This window comes from Crocuta crocuta, unplaced genomic scaffold (genome assembly GCF_008692635.1).
Source record: "Crocuta crocuta isolate KB4526 unplaced genomic scaffold, BGI_CrCroc_1.0 scaffold337, whole genome shotgun sequence".
Classification (NCBI taxonomy): Eukaryota; Metazoa; Chordata; class Mammalia; order Carnivora; family Hyaenidae; genus Crocuta; species Crocuta crocuta.
In genome coordinates, this window is record NW_027528873.1 from 939,129 (window position 1) to 954,884 (window position 15,756).

Sequence of the window (15,756 nt, forward strand, 5' to 3'; positions counted from 1 at the left end):
TTTGCGGAATTTTTTTTCCACTTCCCACCTCTAGTAGGAATTTCATTAAATTCTATTTTCTTAGGAAAGTAATCATTTATCAAATTTATTTGTATGAAGTTATGAGGGTAATGCTATATTTACTTGAATATCCTGTGTTAGTGGTTATTTATCCCTTTTATTTATTTTTTGGTATTTGTACTTTCTTGATTAAACAAGCTAGAGGACATTTTCTTTTAATAATTTAAGAATCATCATTTATGAACTCTGTTATTTTACATCTAATTACTTTCTGCTTTTATCTTTATTAAAGAATTTCTAGGGGGAAAAACCTCAATGTCAGAACTATGGGATTCAATTAAATCAGTGATGAGGAAAATCCTTCATTGTAAGTAATGAAAACTTAAGTAAATATTCAACTTAAAAAGGTAAACAGAATGGATGGCAATAAAGATAAAAGTGCTCCATGTTCTTCCAGTCACATGCTGACAAGATGGAAGCCAGTTGCTATAGCATTTTCCTAGATTAATGGGCCCTAGATCTGGACTGCTGTGGAATGATGATAGCCTAGAATAGTCTGGATTCATGACTCCTGATCCAAAGTGCATGGCAACCATCTAATCAGGTGATCCAGGCATTTAACAGAGACAGGATGGAGGTATAGTTTTTCCATGTGGATCTTTAAAAATACTTTAGTACTGGGATGCCTGGGTGGCTCAGCCATATAAGTGTCCAGCTCTTGGTTTCAGCTCAGGTCATGATCTCACAGTTCATGAGCTCTGTAGGACTCTCTATACTCCCAGCACGGAGCCTGCTTGGGATTCTCTCTCTCCCTTTCTGTCCCTCCCTAAGCTTGCATGCATGTGCACTCTTTCAGAATAAACAAACATAAAAAAAAAACTCTACTACTAATAATCCACACAATACAGCACGAGGGACAGCATTTGTGCAATTCAATCCCTGCTAGTAATTAATACTAAGCTGAACTGTGTCAAAAATGACCTGTACAGTTACTACAGTCATCTTCAAGTTAAAGCTAAAGATAAAATATGCCAAAATCAAGTTATGTTAATCTCAGTAATTAAATGTAAAATTTTATGTTTACCAATATCCGTATTTAAAGTAACTTATTTCCTGAAACCTGACCTACCATCTTCAATTTCAACTGTATTTGACAGACATTAAGAGCAGACCAGGGAAAATATTTATAATAAATAAAATGAAAGCATACAAAATCATACATGCAGTAATGACTTTGCAAAACAAAATATAAAGATGCCATATTTTATACACAAAAATATTCACAGTTGTAGTAACTCCTTAAAGTTAGAAACCCCAGTCTTACTCATCTTTATGGTGCCATTTTACAGAAAAGTGTCTGGTAGAGAATAGGTATTCAGTGAGTGTTTCCTGAAAATAATGAAAGTGAATAATATACGTCTTCAAAAAAAAGGGTACTCAATCAAGTAAATATATAAAATTTTAATATTTTTATCTGAAATATATAAAGGACTAAAGACAAAGTCAATACCTAACTAAAATTCTCTCCTGTAACTTCATTATTACAAAGTTAAGTCTTGAGTGTCAAAAATCCAACTCTAAAAATATGATCTCAAAAATCACATATCTACATATAATACTAAAAAAATTGTCTTATGCAGCATCATCATCGTCCACTGCAGCATAGATGGCTTGATTTCTCCTTTTAATTTTCTTTCTCTGTTCGGGTTCGTGTTCATCACTCAGCCTCTTCAGGGGCAACTCGGTTAAGTCCTTTCCGTCCTCCGACTCCCGAGCCTCACCAGGCTTCCCCTCTCTGCCATCTGGGGAACCCAATGTATCATCAGAAGATACAGTCATGGAAGCTGGCAAGATCCTGACATCAGAGAAGCTTGTGGAGAAGTCAGAAGCTGGATCAGAAGAAGGTTCTACAGAGGGTGTATTCATGTCACTGTGTGTACTCACAATACTGTCCTCATCCTCCTCCTCTTCATCTAACATGATTTCATCTGGATTAATAGAGGACAGGGCAGACGTGTCTGTGTTATATTCACTACGGTCTTCTCCAGAGTCATTACTCTCCAGGTCATCCTGTTCTTCGTATTCACCACACAAGTGATGTTCTTCCTTAGCCTTCTGCAGCCTGACGTTTATGTCAGTGATGCCAAGTTGGGCACAAAATTCAGTAGTTTGAGGATTGATCCTATGCACCAACTGCATTTGTGTCTGCGGCTTGCTAGGGTCATAACAAGCAGCTGTTATGCTAAAGTTACATGGAACTTTGAGGTCATGATTCAGTATTTCCAATACTTTGTTCATAGCTTCTTCTGTTGCACTGTAATCCCACCTACAAAAGTACAAAACAATACCTGTTTACATTTTATCAGCCTCAGACAACAAATGTTAAGATCTATGGACTTGAGGTGCAAGGACAAAATCTAAACCACATATAAAAATTCTGTTTAATAAAATTATAGTTAATTGACCAAAGGACCATTTTGAAATAAAAACAATAGAAAAAGCTATTCTTGGGGTGCCTGGGTGGCTCAGTCAGTTAAGCATCCAACTTTTTTTTTTTTTAATGTTTTTTAATTATTTCTGAGAGAGAGAGAGTGAGTGAGCGAGCGAGCGAGCAGGAAAGGGTCAGAGAGAGAGGGAGACACAGAATCCAAGCAGGCTCCAGGCTCTGAGCTGTCAGCACAGAGCCCGATGTAGGGCTCGAACCCACGAACTGTGAGCTCATGACCTGAGCCAAAGTCGGACACTTAACTGACTGAGCCACCCAGGCACCCCAAGCATACAACTCTTGATTTTAGCTCCAGTGACAATCTCATGGTTTGTGAGTTTGACTCTCATGTAATTGGGCTCTGCGCTGCCAGCACAGAGCCTTCTTGGGATTCTCTCTTTCTCTCTGCCCATCCCCCATGCATGCATGCATGCTTTCTTGCTCTCTCAAAATAATAAATTTTTTAAAAAAGAAAAAGGCCATTCTTAACTCACACTTTAAAATTAGTATAAATTAATGTGTGAACTAAATCACGACCATAGTATAGCTTTACACATGCTTATTTAAGCGCTTATTTCAGATGGTACTCAATAGCCCATTTTCTTATATCCCTTAGTTGGAAAATCTGCAGTTTTCCATAGCAGTCAGTAACCCTTGAATTATTCTGACACTCATAACAATAATTCCCTTGATTTAAGGGGAAAAAAAGGCGGAGGGGACAAAAATTGTGCCTGCACCAGAGAGAACAAACCTGGAATAATGTCAGACTTACCTTGTATGCAGGCCATTATTTTCAGGCATATTCCACAGGCGCCCAGTCACATTAATAAGATCATCAGTAGCCCTAAGAACAGTGAGCCACTCAATATCATACTCTAAGTACTCAGGAGCACTGGGGTCATGCTCTATTTCTATTACCTACAGAAAGAAATCGGTAATTGTAAGAAATACATTTCTATTTTGAATACTCTAAGAATTTCAATATAACAATAAAATTTAAAAGGAATTTAATTTAGTAGCTTAAAAACACAAAGATAACTTAAATATTCCCAATTCTAGGAATACATAAGTTATAAAGAGCACAAATAAATTCTGAGCCAAAAAATTAATGTTTTTCATCATTGGAAGAGCAAAACTGTATTGCACAGTTATTTCATTTTCTTCTTACCTGAAGAAAGTCTCTATGTGGTAAGCATTTGTCCAAGGCTAAAAATTTGGTTGCTTTGGCCGTCTGTTCTTTATCCTTGGCCTAGAAATATGAAACGTTAATTTTAAAAAGAATATTAAAAAAAATTTTTTTAAATTTATTTTTGAAGAGAGAGAGACAGAGTGTGATCAGGGAAGGGGCAGAGAGAGAGGGAGACACAGAATCCGAATCAGGCTCCAGACTCTGAGCTGCCGGCACAGAGCCCTACGTGGGGTCGAACCCATGAGCCATGAGATCATGACCTGAGCTGAAGTTGCCCACTTAACTGACTGAGCCACCCAGGTGCCCCTAGAAAGAATGTTAAACCATCACAGTAATTCATACACAGAATAGGATGGAAACAATCTTTATTAAACATACCCCCAAGTTGTGTGTCAAAGTAGTAACTGTCACTTTTCCAAAATAAGTTAGTTCTGCAACCACCTGTGTAATGATGGGCAAGGCACTTAAACTCTCTGGGCTTCAACTTCCTTACAAAAGTCAAAGCAGACACTAATGCTGACAATAATGCTAATGCTAAATCCAAGTATATAATGGAAAGTTTAACAATAACAGAAGAGCTGAAAAGTAATTTGGCAGAGCTAAAACTATACAATTTTTAGAAGAAACTACAGGGAAAAATCTTTATAAACTTGGGTTAGGCAAAGATTTCTTAGACACAACATCAAAAGTAGATGAGATACATTCACAGAATGAAATATTATTCAACAATAAAAATGAGAGAAATACTAATACCTGCTACACAAATGAACCGCAACAACAAGCAAAGGAAAGAAACCACATGCCAATGAGTATAGACTTTAATCCCACTTATATAAATGTTCAGAAAAGGCAAATCCACAGAGACACAGACAGATTAGTGGATGCCTGGGCCTGAGGGTGAGAACAAGGACTGACAGCAAACAGGCACGAGAGATCCTTTCGGGGCCTGGAAATGTTCTAAAACCGGATGATGTGCTGTTTGCTCTAGAAACCTCTGGGACTCTGGAAATACACTAAAAATCACTGCGTTGTACACTTAAATAGGTGAAGTTTATGACATGTAAATTATATTCCAATTAAGCTATTTTGTAAAAACTGAATCAGCAGAAAGAAGCATAGACACGGCGTGATGGACCACAATATGAAGGTCGTACTGGATGAAGTACAAAAGAGACTCACTGAGAACACTAAGGCACACGGAGGAAAAAGGACAGGAAGCAGCTATGGGGCGCCCTGCTGTGGGCCAGGTTTCTATCAGTGGTGGTGATGGATTGAGAGGCGGAAGACACAGAGACTGTAGGCAGATCTTGGCAGTGGGGCAGTTCTGAGGAAAGGTCATCTTTGGTGTTGGTAAAGAAGCTGCAAGAGAACACTGGCAAAGTCAGAGAAAGTTGAGGAGCTAATTAAAAGGGACTGAATATATTAATTCAGAGATATAAGTGCCCGAGGTTGACAAGAGAAGATGGAATGGGGAGAAAAGAACCAAAGCTGATGCTCCAGTAAAAATCCAGGCGTGTCAAAAGCCCTAGGAGATGGAAGAGAATAACACAGATATAGAAAAGGTGACTGATCTGAATGGATGACTTGGACATTAAAAGAGGATCATCACCTTGGCAGCAGCCCAAAGGAAGAGAACAAGAGTAACCTTGCCTCTTTCTCCCAGTGAAACTGGGAAGTGAGGATAAGTCCACAACAGAAAGAGCCTACAGGAATGTTTCCAAACAGAATTTTCCAATCTGTACTTGAAGAGCATCATTAAAGAGTACTTTCACCACAGAAAAGAGTTTGGTCAAGTTCAGAAAACACCTATTTCCATAAAAGCCTAATGTGAAGTATATATTTATTCTCTACCTTCCACAAAGCCCCACTCACCCATGCAGTTTCCCCAGGGAAAATTCTGGGAGTCCCCCTCTGTCACCAAATCCTGATGAGTCTGCCTCCAAAATCTCTCTGGAACCTGTATGCTCTGTGCTCCTTCTTTGCAGCAGGTTAGAACCTCATCTTTTGCTTAAATGGCCTCCTCTGCCTCCCATTTTACCTTACTATAATCCTTACACAAAAAAGCTACCTAACTAATCTTTCTAAAATGAAAATCTGGTTTCACTACTCCCCAGCTTTCCCTGTTACCTTCTGGTTAAAACCCAAACTCCAGAACATGGCCCAGAAGGCAGTTAGGATGTCCTTCCAGCCTCCTCTCTCCCTCTGCCTCAGCCACACGGACTGTTATAGCCCCCCACTCGCCATGCATTCAGACCTCTAGCCTCTGCACACATTGGGCTCCCGACCTACATTGCCTTCATATCCTACTGCTTCCAGGCACAATCGATCCCTTTGGAAAACCTTCTCAAGCTCTTCATCTCTCTGTCCACATCCCCATTTCACCAGAGTCTGGCGTAGGTGCTCCCACAGCACCCTGGCACTTTTAATCACAAACTTATTATGATTACTCATTACTAATAGTAATGTTTATTACTATTTTATAACTGACTGCTTGTTTCTCCTCACCCCCCAGGGATATGGAGTTAACTTGCAAAAGCGAAGTTATCTTTGACCTCCATCTCTAAATTTACGACTGTGCCAATAGGGCCTTAGCCCACAGATATTTGCTAAGTGTTGGTCAAATCAAAGAATATTCTGGTTTCTACCTGATGCTGCATCAAGGCTGCAAACTTCACATGAAGGTGTGCGGAAAACCAGTAGGTAGGTTTTAAGTGCTCTAAAAGCTCTGAGGCAGCAGGACTTCCCAATGTGTTATTTTCCACTTCTTGTCGGAAAAAAGATTTAGTCTTAAGAAGTTGCTTCTTATTTCCATAATGATATATGCTTCTTGGCCAATCGTGAGATAAGAATATGTCCATAGGCTGCTTCAGCTTTAAGAGAAAAAGAAAGCCCAAAAACAGATTAGCCAAAAGCAATCCCCTACAATTTCTCCCCACTGCCACACAATCGTTTAACCACTTAGACCTTTACATTTCTATGTAATTCATTCTAAGGAAACCTTATTTAAGAAGGTCACAAAAACACTACAAAACACTAAATTCCTCACTCATCTAAGCAAGAAGAAAAAACTTTCTCTCTACCTCACAAATCATCCTTATTTTCCATGGCAAAGCATACTTTGATCAGACTGCCAACTAGCCACGGTCTTTAGTATACGGTTTCTAAAATATGTAATAACCATTATTCTTGTCACTTAGTAAAGGAACTATTTTAAGATACAGAGACACAGGTTTCATGAGATCGCTAATGTAAACAATACAGTAAAACCCAAAGATATATTCTTTTTTTTCTAATGGACTCATATAGCATACACCTAAAAAATGCTGTTTGCTACATAAATTATACTAGAGATATTCAATGTGGCTGGTGTCTTCATGGGGAGGCCACAAAATATACTTCCTACTTTACTCATCCCCAGCACCTTTAAGTAGTCTGCAACAAAACTTGGAAAACTAAAATAACTTAAGTGTTCAAGACAATATAAAAGATAGATATGACTAATCACTGAATAACTGATTCGGGCAGTAAGTGCCATGAAAATTCAGAGAAGGGTGATGGCTTTCAACTAGAATACTGGTATCTAAGCTAGGTCATCAAACACTGGTAGAACTAAGATGGGTGAAAGCGAAAAATGATTGAAGGTAGGGAACTGTTATGAGTAGGATATTAAAGAAATGCTGAGTAGGACATTAAAGAAATGCCCACAAGCATCCTTACACTCCCGCAGAGACTGTAGGGCCTGGTGCGGAGGGTCTGACAACTTCAGGCAGCTTTCACCACTTAACTCCTTGGGAATTCCCCAGGAGGCGACTTACCTATCTGAGTCTTAATCTCTCATCCTTAATGTGACAAAGTTAGACTAAAACTCAACTTCAAAGAATTGCGTGGCAATTATATGAAATGTCATGTGCAATAACTGCCTAGCCCAGTGTCAGGCATTTAATGGGTTCTCACACAAAAACCTAGTTTCACCTACTCTCTAGTTAAGCCAGTGTTCCAATATCACTTTCATAATTTTACCATATTCTCTATCTTCTTTACCACAATTTATTCCCTATTTAATACCACTATTTAAAATGAAATACTCTATATTTTCTTTAAAGTCTGACTTTATTCCAACATATATTCTTTAGTAATATACAAAGTCAGAGATTAAAGTTCTATTTTATTTTTACTTCCTAAAATAAACTCATAACATTAGAATTAAAAAATGTTTATCTGTGAACCTCCTAAAAGCAACTCAAGATCCAAACTTTAGAAATAGTAAAGTAATAAGCTCTTCTTGGAAGTAGTATACTAAAATGATCAAAATACATTTTGGTACAGAGTGACTTTAACATTTTTCAAGTCTGCTGTAATGTAGTTTTTACATACCTGTTTTAATTTATAGACTTCAATATTCCTCACATGGTATATACTCCTTATTGTAGCTGGATTATAAGGGGGGCACTCAAAATGACCTTGAATTAAAGAAGAGAAATAAGCTATATTCAACTCCCTTAAATATGGTAAATACAAATAATATACACACACTTCTCCAAAACTGAGGTCTGTCATTAATACTTTGGCTCTTAAAAATTTTATGAGAATGCTGCTCTTAAAATGTTGGTATTAAAAAAAATGTTGGATGGGGCGCCTGGGTGGCTTAGTCGGTTAAGCGTCCGACTTTCGCTTAGGTCATGATCTCGCGGTTCGTGGGTTCGAGNGGTATTTTCTGCTAATGAGTGATCAGTAACTATAACCCTAAATAATTGAGGGGCTTGTAATTTTTTTAAATTAAATTATATTTAATTTGGAATACATTTATTCATATAGTTTAAGATTTAAAAGATATCATCAGAAAGGAATAAAAATTGACCAGTGATGCCCAGGGCTGGGGTGGGAGCAGGGATTAACTACAAAACTTTTGGAAATACTAGAAATGTTTTAAATCTGGATGGCTGCACAACCCTACATAAATTTACTAACACCACTGCATTGTATACTTAGAATATGGTATGGAAGTTTTACCTCAAAAAAGCTGATAAAACAATAGGAGGCAGGGACCCTCCTATTCCTGATCTCCAGACACTATTAACCCTACCTAGAGGCAGCTCATGTTAATCAGTATTTAGTATTTTATTCCAGAGATATCATCTATGCATATAACACACAAACTTCTTCATCCTTTTTTTTTTTTAACACAAATAGGAGTATAGTTGAAACATGTTCAGCACCTTGTTTTTTTCAGTTATCTTGGAATTCTTTGTGTATCAATTACACATAGAGCTGCTTTCTTTTTAAAAAAAAAAAACAGCTTCATAGCACTGCACTGTATAGTTTTATCATGGTAGAGTTATGTTAATTAGGATTAATTAGTTCCTACCTTTTGCTATTAGAAACAAGACTGAAATAAATAAATGTGTACAGATCATCTTGCATTTGTGGAATCTATCTGTACACTAAATTCCTGGAAGTAGAACTCCGGGTCAGAGCACTTTTGTAATTTCCACAGATTACCAGCTGCCCTCCAAAGAGTGGAGGACAGTTTGCACCTACACCTGCCATGAAGGAGACACCTATTTTTGCACTCCCACGCCAATAGTTTAGAATCATGGGGAGCAGGGCAGCAGGGAACAGATCTGTGTTTAATAGTTACATGGAGGATGTAAATTTTAGCTGCCAACTTAATTCATACAATTTTGAAATCAATATGAACTCAAACTATTCCTTTAACTTGTTCATAGCAGCACTCTCAAGAATAGCCAAAACATGGAAAGAGCCTAAGTGTCCATCAGCTGATGCATGGATCAAAAAGATGTGATTTATCTATACATGGCAATGAGAAAGGATGAAATCTGGCCATGTGTAGCAACATGGATGGACCTTGAGGGTGTTATGCTGAGNATACTTCTATAACAGATACTATTCACAATTTAAAATGAATGTATCAACATAAATTTCAAAAACATATTAAACAATGAAGCAAGCTGCAAAAGATACATGCAAAATGATACATTCATATCAAATTTAAAGCATGCTATATTGGGGGCGCCTGGGTGGCTCAGTCGGTTAAGCGTCCAACTTCAGCTCAGGTCATGATCTCACAATTCGTGGGTTCGAGCCCCGTGTTGGGCTCTGTGCTGACAGTCAGCTCAGAGCTTGGAGCCTGTTTCAGATTGTGTCTCCCTCTCTCTCTGACCCTCCCCTGCTCACGCTATCTCTCTCTCTCTCTTAGAAATAAATAAAACATTAAAAAAATAATAAATCAATAAATAAAACGTGCCATATTGTACACTGTTTAAAGCTGTTACATATCTGGTAATGACATAATCAAGTGAATGACAAACACCAAATTCAGAAGAGTGACTGCCTGGGAAGGGAAGGGAAAGATAAAAGAAGAACAGGACTGAAGACAGATAAACAATGAGCTCTGACTGAATCTGTACTGTTTTATTTCTTTAAAATCCTCACTGGGGTACCTGGGTGGCTCAGTGCATTAAGTGTCAGACTCTGGATTTTAGCTCAGGTTATGATCTCATGGTTGTGATATCGAGCCCATATGGATCCTGCTTGAGATTCTCTCTCTCCCTGTCCTGTCCCTCTGTTCTTCCCCTGCTCACTCATTCTCTCATGCTCTCAAAAAATAAATAAAATAAAATACAATAAAATCCTAATTAAAAATCTGTTCTGGCGTTCTCAACATTTTCATATGTATAAAATATTTCATTAAAAAAAGTAGTTCAGAAAAAAAAAAACAATGAAAAAGTAAAACTATATATTATGCTTAAGTTAGTCTGAGACATGAAAGTTCTAAAATTTGAAAACAATTCTGAGAACAATACCTTTTCGATAGTCATGAGACTTAAAGATACCAGAGATTCCACCAATCCTTACGCCTCGGTATTTTACCACACCAGCCAAACCTGGAAAAGTATGCAGTTAAATAAAATTATCATAGGCAGAAGCAATCTTTACAAATTAAAAGAACAGTTTAAAGGTGTAGAACTCCATGCAGTCCTAAAATTATCTGAAAATTAAATACCATAATGAAGTTACTCTTTTACATAGCAATCTGCCAACAATGTAAGAGGCAGATGAGAGATGAAAGGCCTAGAAGCAGATCAGGGAAGAGACTAAGCAGAAAGGAACAGATGAGATGAGGTATGTTAAGAGAAAAAGAGACATAATTTGATGCTTAATCAAATATTACAGTGGGTTTGGGGGGGAGAATAAGGAAAAATGTCCTATGATGGATTTATAGGTTATACATCTGAAAGTCAACAGGTATAAAGTATAAATAACCTGTACTTATATTTTCTATATTTTATTTCTGACTGATCATCTTCAAGCATAATTTGACAATATTGCAGCTGTTAAAAGATCAATCAGTAATGAAGTAGCTAAATTATATTTCTGGAGTTATGATGTCATCATTAGAGCTGAAAACATTTAAATAAGGAGAAGAAAGGACTATATAATCTAACAGGACTAAAACTGAATCTCAATCTAATCTGGTTGTAAATTAAACACAGATTGCACATAATGCAGAGGATAAAAGGAACACGTTAAATAATATAAGAATTCCAATTAGCTAAATTCAGAATGCAGGAAATTCTACACGACAAAGTTCCCATTTTCTTCAACAAATAAAGAGCATGGGGTAAGAGAGAAAAGGGAGACTTATAGCCTAAGAGATTTCAGAATCATCACAATCAAATGAAATGTGCAGACCTTGTCTGGATTCTACTTGAACAAGTCAAACAAAGTAAAACAAACATCTTTGTGATAATCACAGAAATCTGAATCTTAAATTAACTATAAGCAATAACTAATGAGAAATTAAAGTTACTTAAGTTTAGAGGGGAGTGAGATTGAAATAAGGATGGCAGAATGATAATAGTTGTTGAAGCTGTTTAATATGTACAGAGATTCATTATACTATATTCTTCTGTGTGTTTAACAATTTCCATCATAATGTTTAAGTTTTTTCAATCAGCAGAGTAAGAAAAAATAAAGGAATTGCAAATAGTGTGTAAGGCCTTTGCAATTATGTTTATTATGTCATATTATCCATACTGCTTAAAATACTAGAAGCAGCAGGGCGCCTGGGTGGCTTAGTCAGTTAAGCGTCCGACTTCGGCTCAGGTCATGATCTCACGGTTTGTGGGTTCGAGCCCGGCAACGGGCTCTGTGCTGACAGCTAGCTCAGACCCTGGAGCCTGCTTCAGATTCTGTATCTCCCTCTCTCTCTGACCCTCCCCTGTTCACACTATCACAGAAATAAATAAAACATTTAAAAATAAATAAAAATACTAGAAGAAATATGGACATATTTTTTGAGCTGGCTGTCAGCACAGAGCCGGTCGCCGGGCTCAAACCCACAACATGAGATCATGACTTGAGCCGAAGTCAGATGCTTAACTGACTGAAACACCGAGGCACCCCAGGGACATATTTTTATGATTACCTACTTAAATTAACTATTTTAATTAAAGTTTCATGATTAACTATTTAAATTAAGAGACATTCTGCAAACACTGTACATCTTGAGATGCTGCCCAACTGTTATATAAATCCTAACAGGCTCTTCCATTACAAACAAAGCAAGAAATTACCCAGAACACATACCTAAATAATAAATGTTTGGCGCTACCCAGCCACCATAGGGTAACTCTTGCAAATGATTTGAGGCTTCATGGTTTCCCCCAATGAAGATTGTGAGAACTGGGGCCTTTTTCTCTCCAGAGTAATACCTACAACACAAGAGTAAAGTTGTCAGTTGGCATAGCAGAAATCAGAACAAAGAAAAGTAATTAGACATGCTTATACAGTCGGACATAGCAGAAAAGCAAAATTAGGCCCAAAGGAAAAATGTGAGCTCACTATAAAAAATTCGAAAGGTCTAAGTGAATTGCCTATACTTATTCTCAAAAATGAAGGTCTGCCACGTTGGGTTTAAAGCCAGTGTACGCTCAATGAGGTCAAGAACTTTGTTAGTTCTTAACCTTAGCTTCTAGAACGCGCATAGAGCAGGCGTCCAATAAAAACTCTAGCATCGGTAAATAAACTAGTCCCAGAGTCCTATCAAGTGCAAGGTAGATTACCCTGTCAGCTTCTTCCTCCAGGTTTTCCCCTCAGGCTTCGATCCCTTCCGAAACAGATAGGACAGGTGAAAGGAGAAGAGAAAAGTGACATTTAACGAAGCACCAGTTCCTAGACACGGCGTGAACAAAGAAGATAACTAAGGGAGACAGCTAGTCAGTGGCACGGGGGAATTCGAATCCAGTCCGGGTTCTCTCCCACTCACTCACTGCTGGCTAGCCACGCCTCGCACCCCTGGGTCTAAGGTCCGGGCCTCGCTGCTCACCTGTAGAAGGTCTGCATGTGGCGGTACTTGGGCGGCACAGCCATGCAACGCAGGTCGGCCTCATTGCGCACCGCCTGGAAGTCGCCGCAGCACAGCAGAAGGTCTATCGGCCCAGGGACGCGCCTCTCCGCCAGCGCCAGCGTCTCATAGATCTTGTCCAGCTCGCCGTGGCAGCAGCCGGCCACAGCCACCCGCATCCTGCCAGCCGGAGGCGGGGAGCGCTGCCCGCAAGCCCCTAAACCAGACCCAGCCTAGGCCGTAGAGCAAAGAGCAGACAGCTCGCTCAGCTCCCGCCAACACTAACTGAGCCCACGCCTCGCAGAGACGCCTGAAATAGAATCCACTTCCGGCTTCCAAATCTCGCGAGAGAGGGATCGGGAAGCTCAAAAATTAAAGGATTTAAGAGAGCTTTCAAATTGACTCCAGCCTGTCTTCGTGGGTGTTTCAGTTCCAGCAGCCTGACAGATGATAAAAATGAAAACCAGAATAGTTTTTTTTAACCCATAAGTAGTAGTTTAGTTTGTTAAAATTAAGCCAAACTAAACAAGAGACACGGTGCGATTGGCTAATTCCTAAGACAAACCTCTCAAAGCAAATATAATAGTCTGAACGCGAATGAGAAATTAAAAGATTTTTTTAAAAAACACATCAAACTAAAAGTAAATTGTAAATGAAACTTCAAAACTTACTGAGGATTTTTAAATTATACCACCGAAGGGTTTCTAAAATTATCAGTTATTTTTTCAAAGGGGCGGGGGACTCTATTTTCCTACCAAATAGGTGTTTACATAACTAGACTGCGCGCTCGATGAACGCCGAAGAATGTCTCGAAAACATCCAGGAGAGAAAGGAACGAAACTGACAATTGAAAAATGAGTGGCCACGACAGAAACAAGCAAATCAGTAAAACACTTCTGGCAAATTTAATCAAGAAAATTAATCTAATCAGGATAATAGAGTGGGGCTGTTGGCTGCCTCAGTCAGCGGGTGGAGCGCGACTTTTGATCTTGACGTTGGGAGTTCTAGCCCCAAGTGGAGTGTAGACAATGGAAACATGCTAAAAAGAACATAATTTGGGGTGAGACTCAGCATGTATTCATTTAAACTTCTTAAGGGCAACCAGACCTTGGTTTCTTTCTTTTTATTTTTTTAATGTTTACTTACTGGGGGNCTGAAGCAGGCTCCAGGCTCTGAGCTGGACGTAGAGCTGGACGCAAGGGTTGAACTCACAGACCCCGAGATCATGACCTGAGCTGAAGTTGGAAGCTTAACCAACTGAGCCACCCAGGCACCCCTAGACCTTGACTTCTAATTACCATTCTCCTCTAAAAGAAATCAAGTCTGCCTGTTGAAGTGATTGATTCTAGGGCAAAGAAAGTACAAAATGAGCACGGATCATCTTGTGCAAGAAAGCAAGGACGTGTTCAAAGAATTTCAGACATCACAAGACACCAGTTGAAGGTTTTGCCATTGGCCAAATCTGAAACAATGTCAGTATGAAAATGCAAAATCATAGTAACAGACTTTAGGCCACTGAATAAGGTAGGAATCTATTACAGTTGACCCTTTAACAATGCATGGGTTAGGGGCAGAGACTCCTGCACAGTGAAAAGCCCATGTATAACTTTTGACTCCCCCAAAACTTAACTACTAACAGCCTACTGTTGACTAGAAGACTTACTGATAACATAAACAGTTAATTAACACATATTTTATGTTTTACATATATTGCATAGTATATTCTTACAATAAAGTAGGCTAGAGAAAACATTATTAAGAAAAGCATAAGGAAGAGAAAACACACAGTACTGTACTGTGAAAAAAATCCGTGTATAAGTGGACTGGCACAGTTCAAACCCATGTTGTTCAAAAGTCAACTGTATTCTTTACTGATATAAATAAGTAATTGGGGAAAGTGGGATTTTACGTAACAATGCATTACATTATTCTCATTATCCTTTTAAGCAAGAATCTTCAATGAATGCTAAAACCACTGGTTAAAACTTCAGAGAGCAAGAGGATACTTACATGGTTTCAATGTATCTATGATTTGAGGCTCCTTATATAGTCTGAAAGTATGTTTCCAAATGATACTTATTATAATACAAAGAAAAATAGAAATCTGGCAAACACCACTTTAAGAGAATTATCAAAGTTAATCTCATTAGGAATGAACATCATGTGCCTCGTGATATGACATATATTATTTCTGTGATAGTACTGCCAAAATGCATAACCTGAATCTAATCTTGAAAAATAGCAGATGGGGTGCCTGGGTGGTTCAGTCAGTTGAGTGTCCAACTTTGGCTCAGGTCATAATCTAATGGTTCATGGATTCAAGCCCTGTGTCAGGCTCTGTGGTAACAGCTTGGATGGAGCCGGAAGCCTGCTTCAGTTTCTGTGTCTCCCTCTCTCTCTGCCCCTTCCCTGCTCATGCTTTCTCTCAAAAATAAACATTAAAGAAAAATGGCAGATTGAAATTGAGAAAGACAATTGAAAAATAACTGGTTTGTCTTTTTAAAAAATATGCTTATGAAATAAAGGACAAACTGAGAAAGATTAAAACTTAAAGGAGACTGAAGATTCATGAATATGGTTCTATAAAAAATATTAGTAGGGCAACTGGCAAAATATAAATATGGTCTGTAAACTCAGTAGGTTTGCATCAGAATTTTCTGATTTTGATAATTTTACTGTGCCTATGAATTCTTTGTTTTTAGAAAACATATTATA

General features: G+C 38.3%; 1 protein-coding gene across 1 annotated transcript; it reads right to left on the reverse strand.

The window, feature by feature from the left end:
• Nucleotides 1-1,441: 1,441 nt before the first annotated feature.
• Nucleotides 1,442-13,311, reverse strand: DBR1 (debranching RNA lariats 1). Its single transcript, XM_077756650.1, has 8 exons — nt 13,024-13,311; nt 12,285-12,409; nt 10,499-10,579; nt 8,049-8,134; nt 6,320-6,544; nt 3,654-3,734; nt 3,258-3,403; nt 1,442-2,326 (listed from the first exon to the last, which is right to left on the reverse strand). The coding sequence occupies exons 1-8, from the start codon at nt 13,218-13,220 to the stop codon at nt 1,633-1,635; spliced, it is 1,635 nt and encodes a 544-aa protein (XP_077612776.1). The 5' UTR covers nt 13,221-13,311; the 3' UTR covers nt 1,442-1,632.
• Between the last annotated feature and the right edge of the window lie 2,445 nt (nt 13,312-15,756).

Bases quoted from the DNA above. Each gene is read 5' to 3' on its own strand.
- DBR1 (XM_077756650.1), bottom strand. From the start codon at position 13,220: ATGCGGGTGGCTGTGGCCGGCTGCTGCCACGGCGAGCTGGACAAGATC. The intron at 12,410-13,023 runs GTGAGCAGCGAG...CTTGTGTTGTAG, and splicing joins CACATGCAGACCTTCTACAG to GTATTACTCTGGAGAGAAAA. The intron at 10,580-12,284 runs GTATGTGTTCTG...ATACTTTTCCAG, and splicing joins GCCAAACATTTATTATTTAG to GTTTGGCTGGTGTGGTAAAA.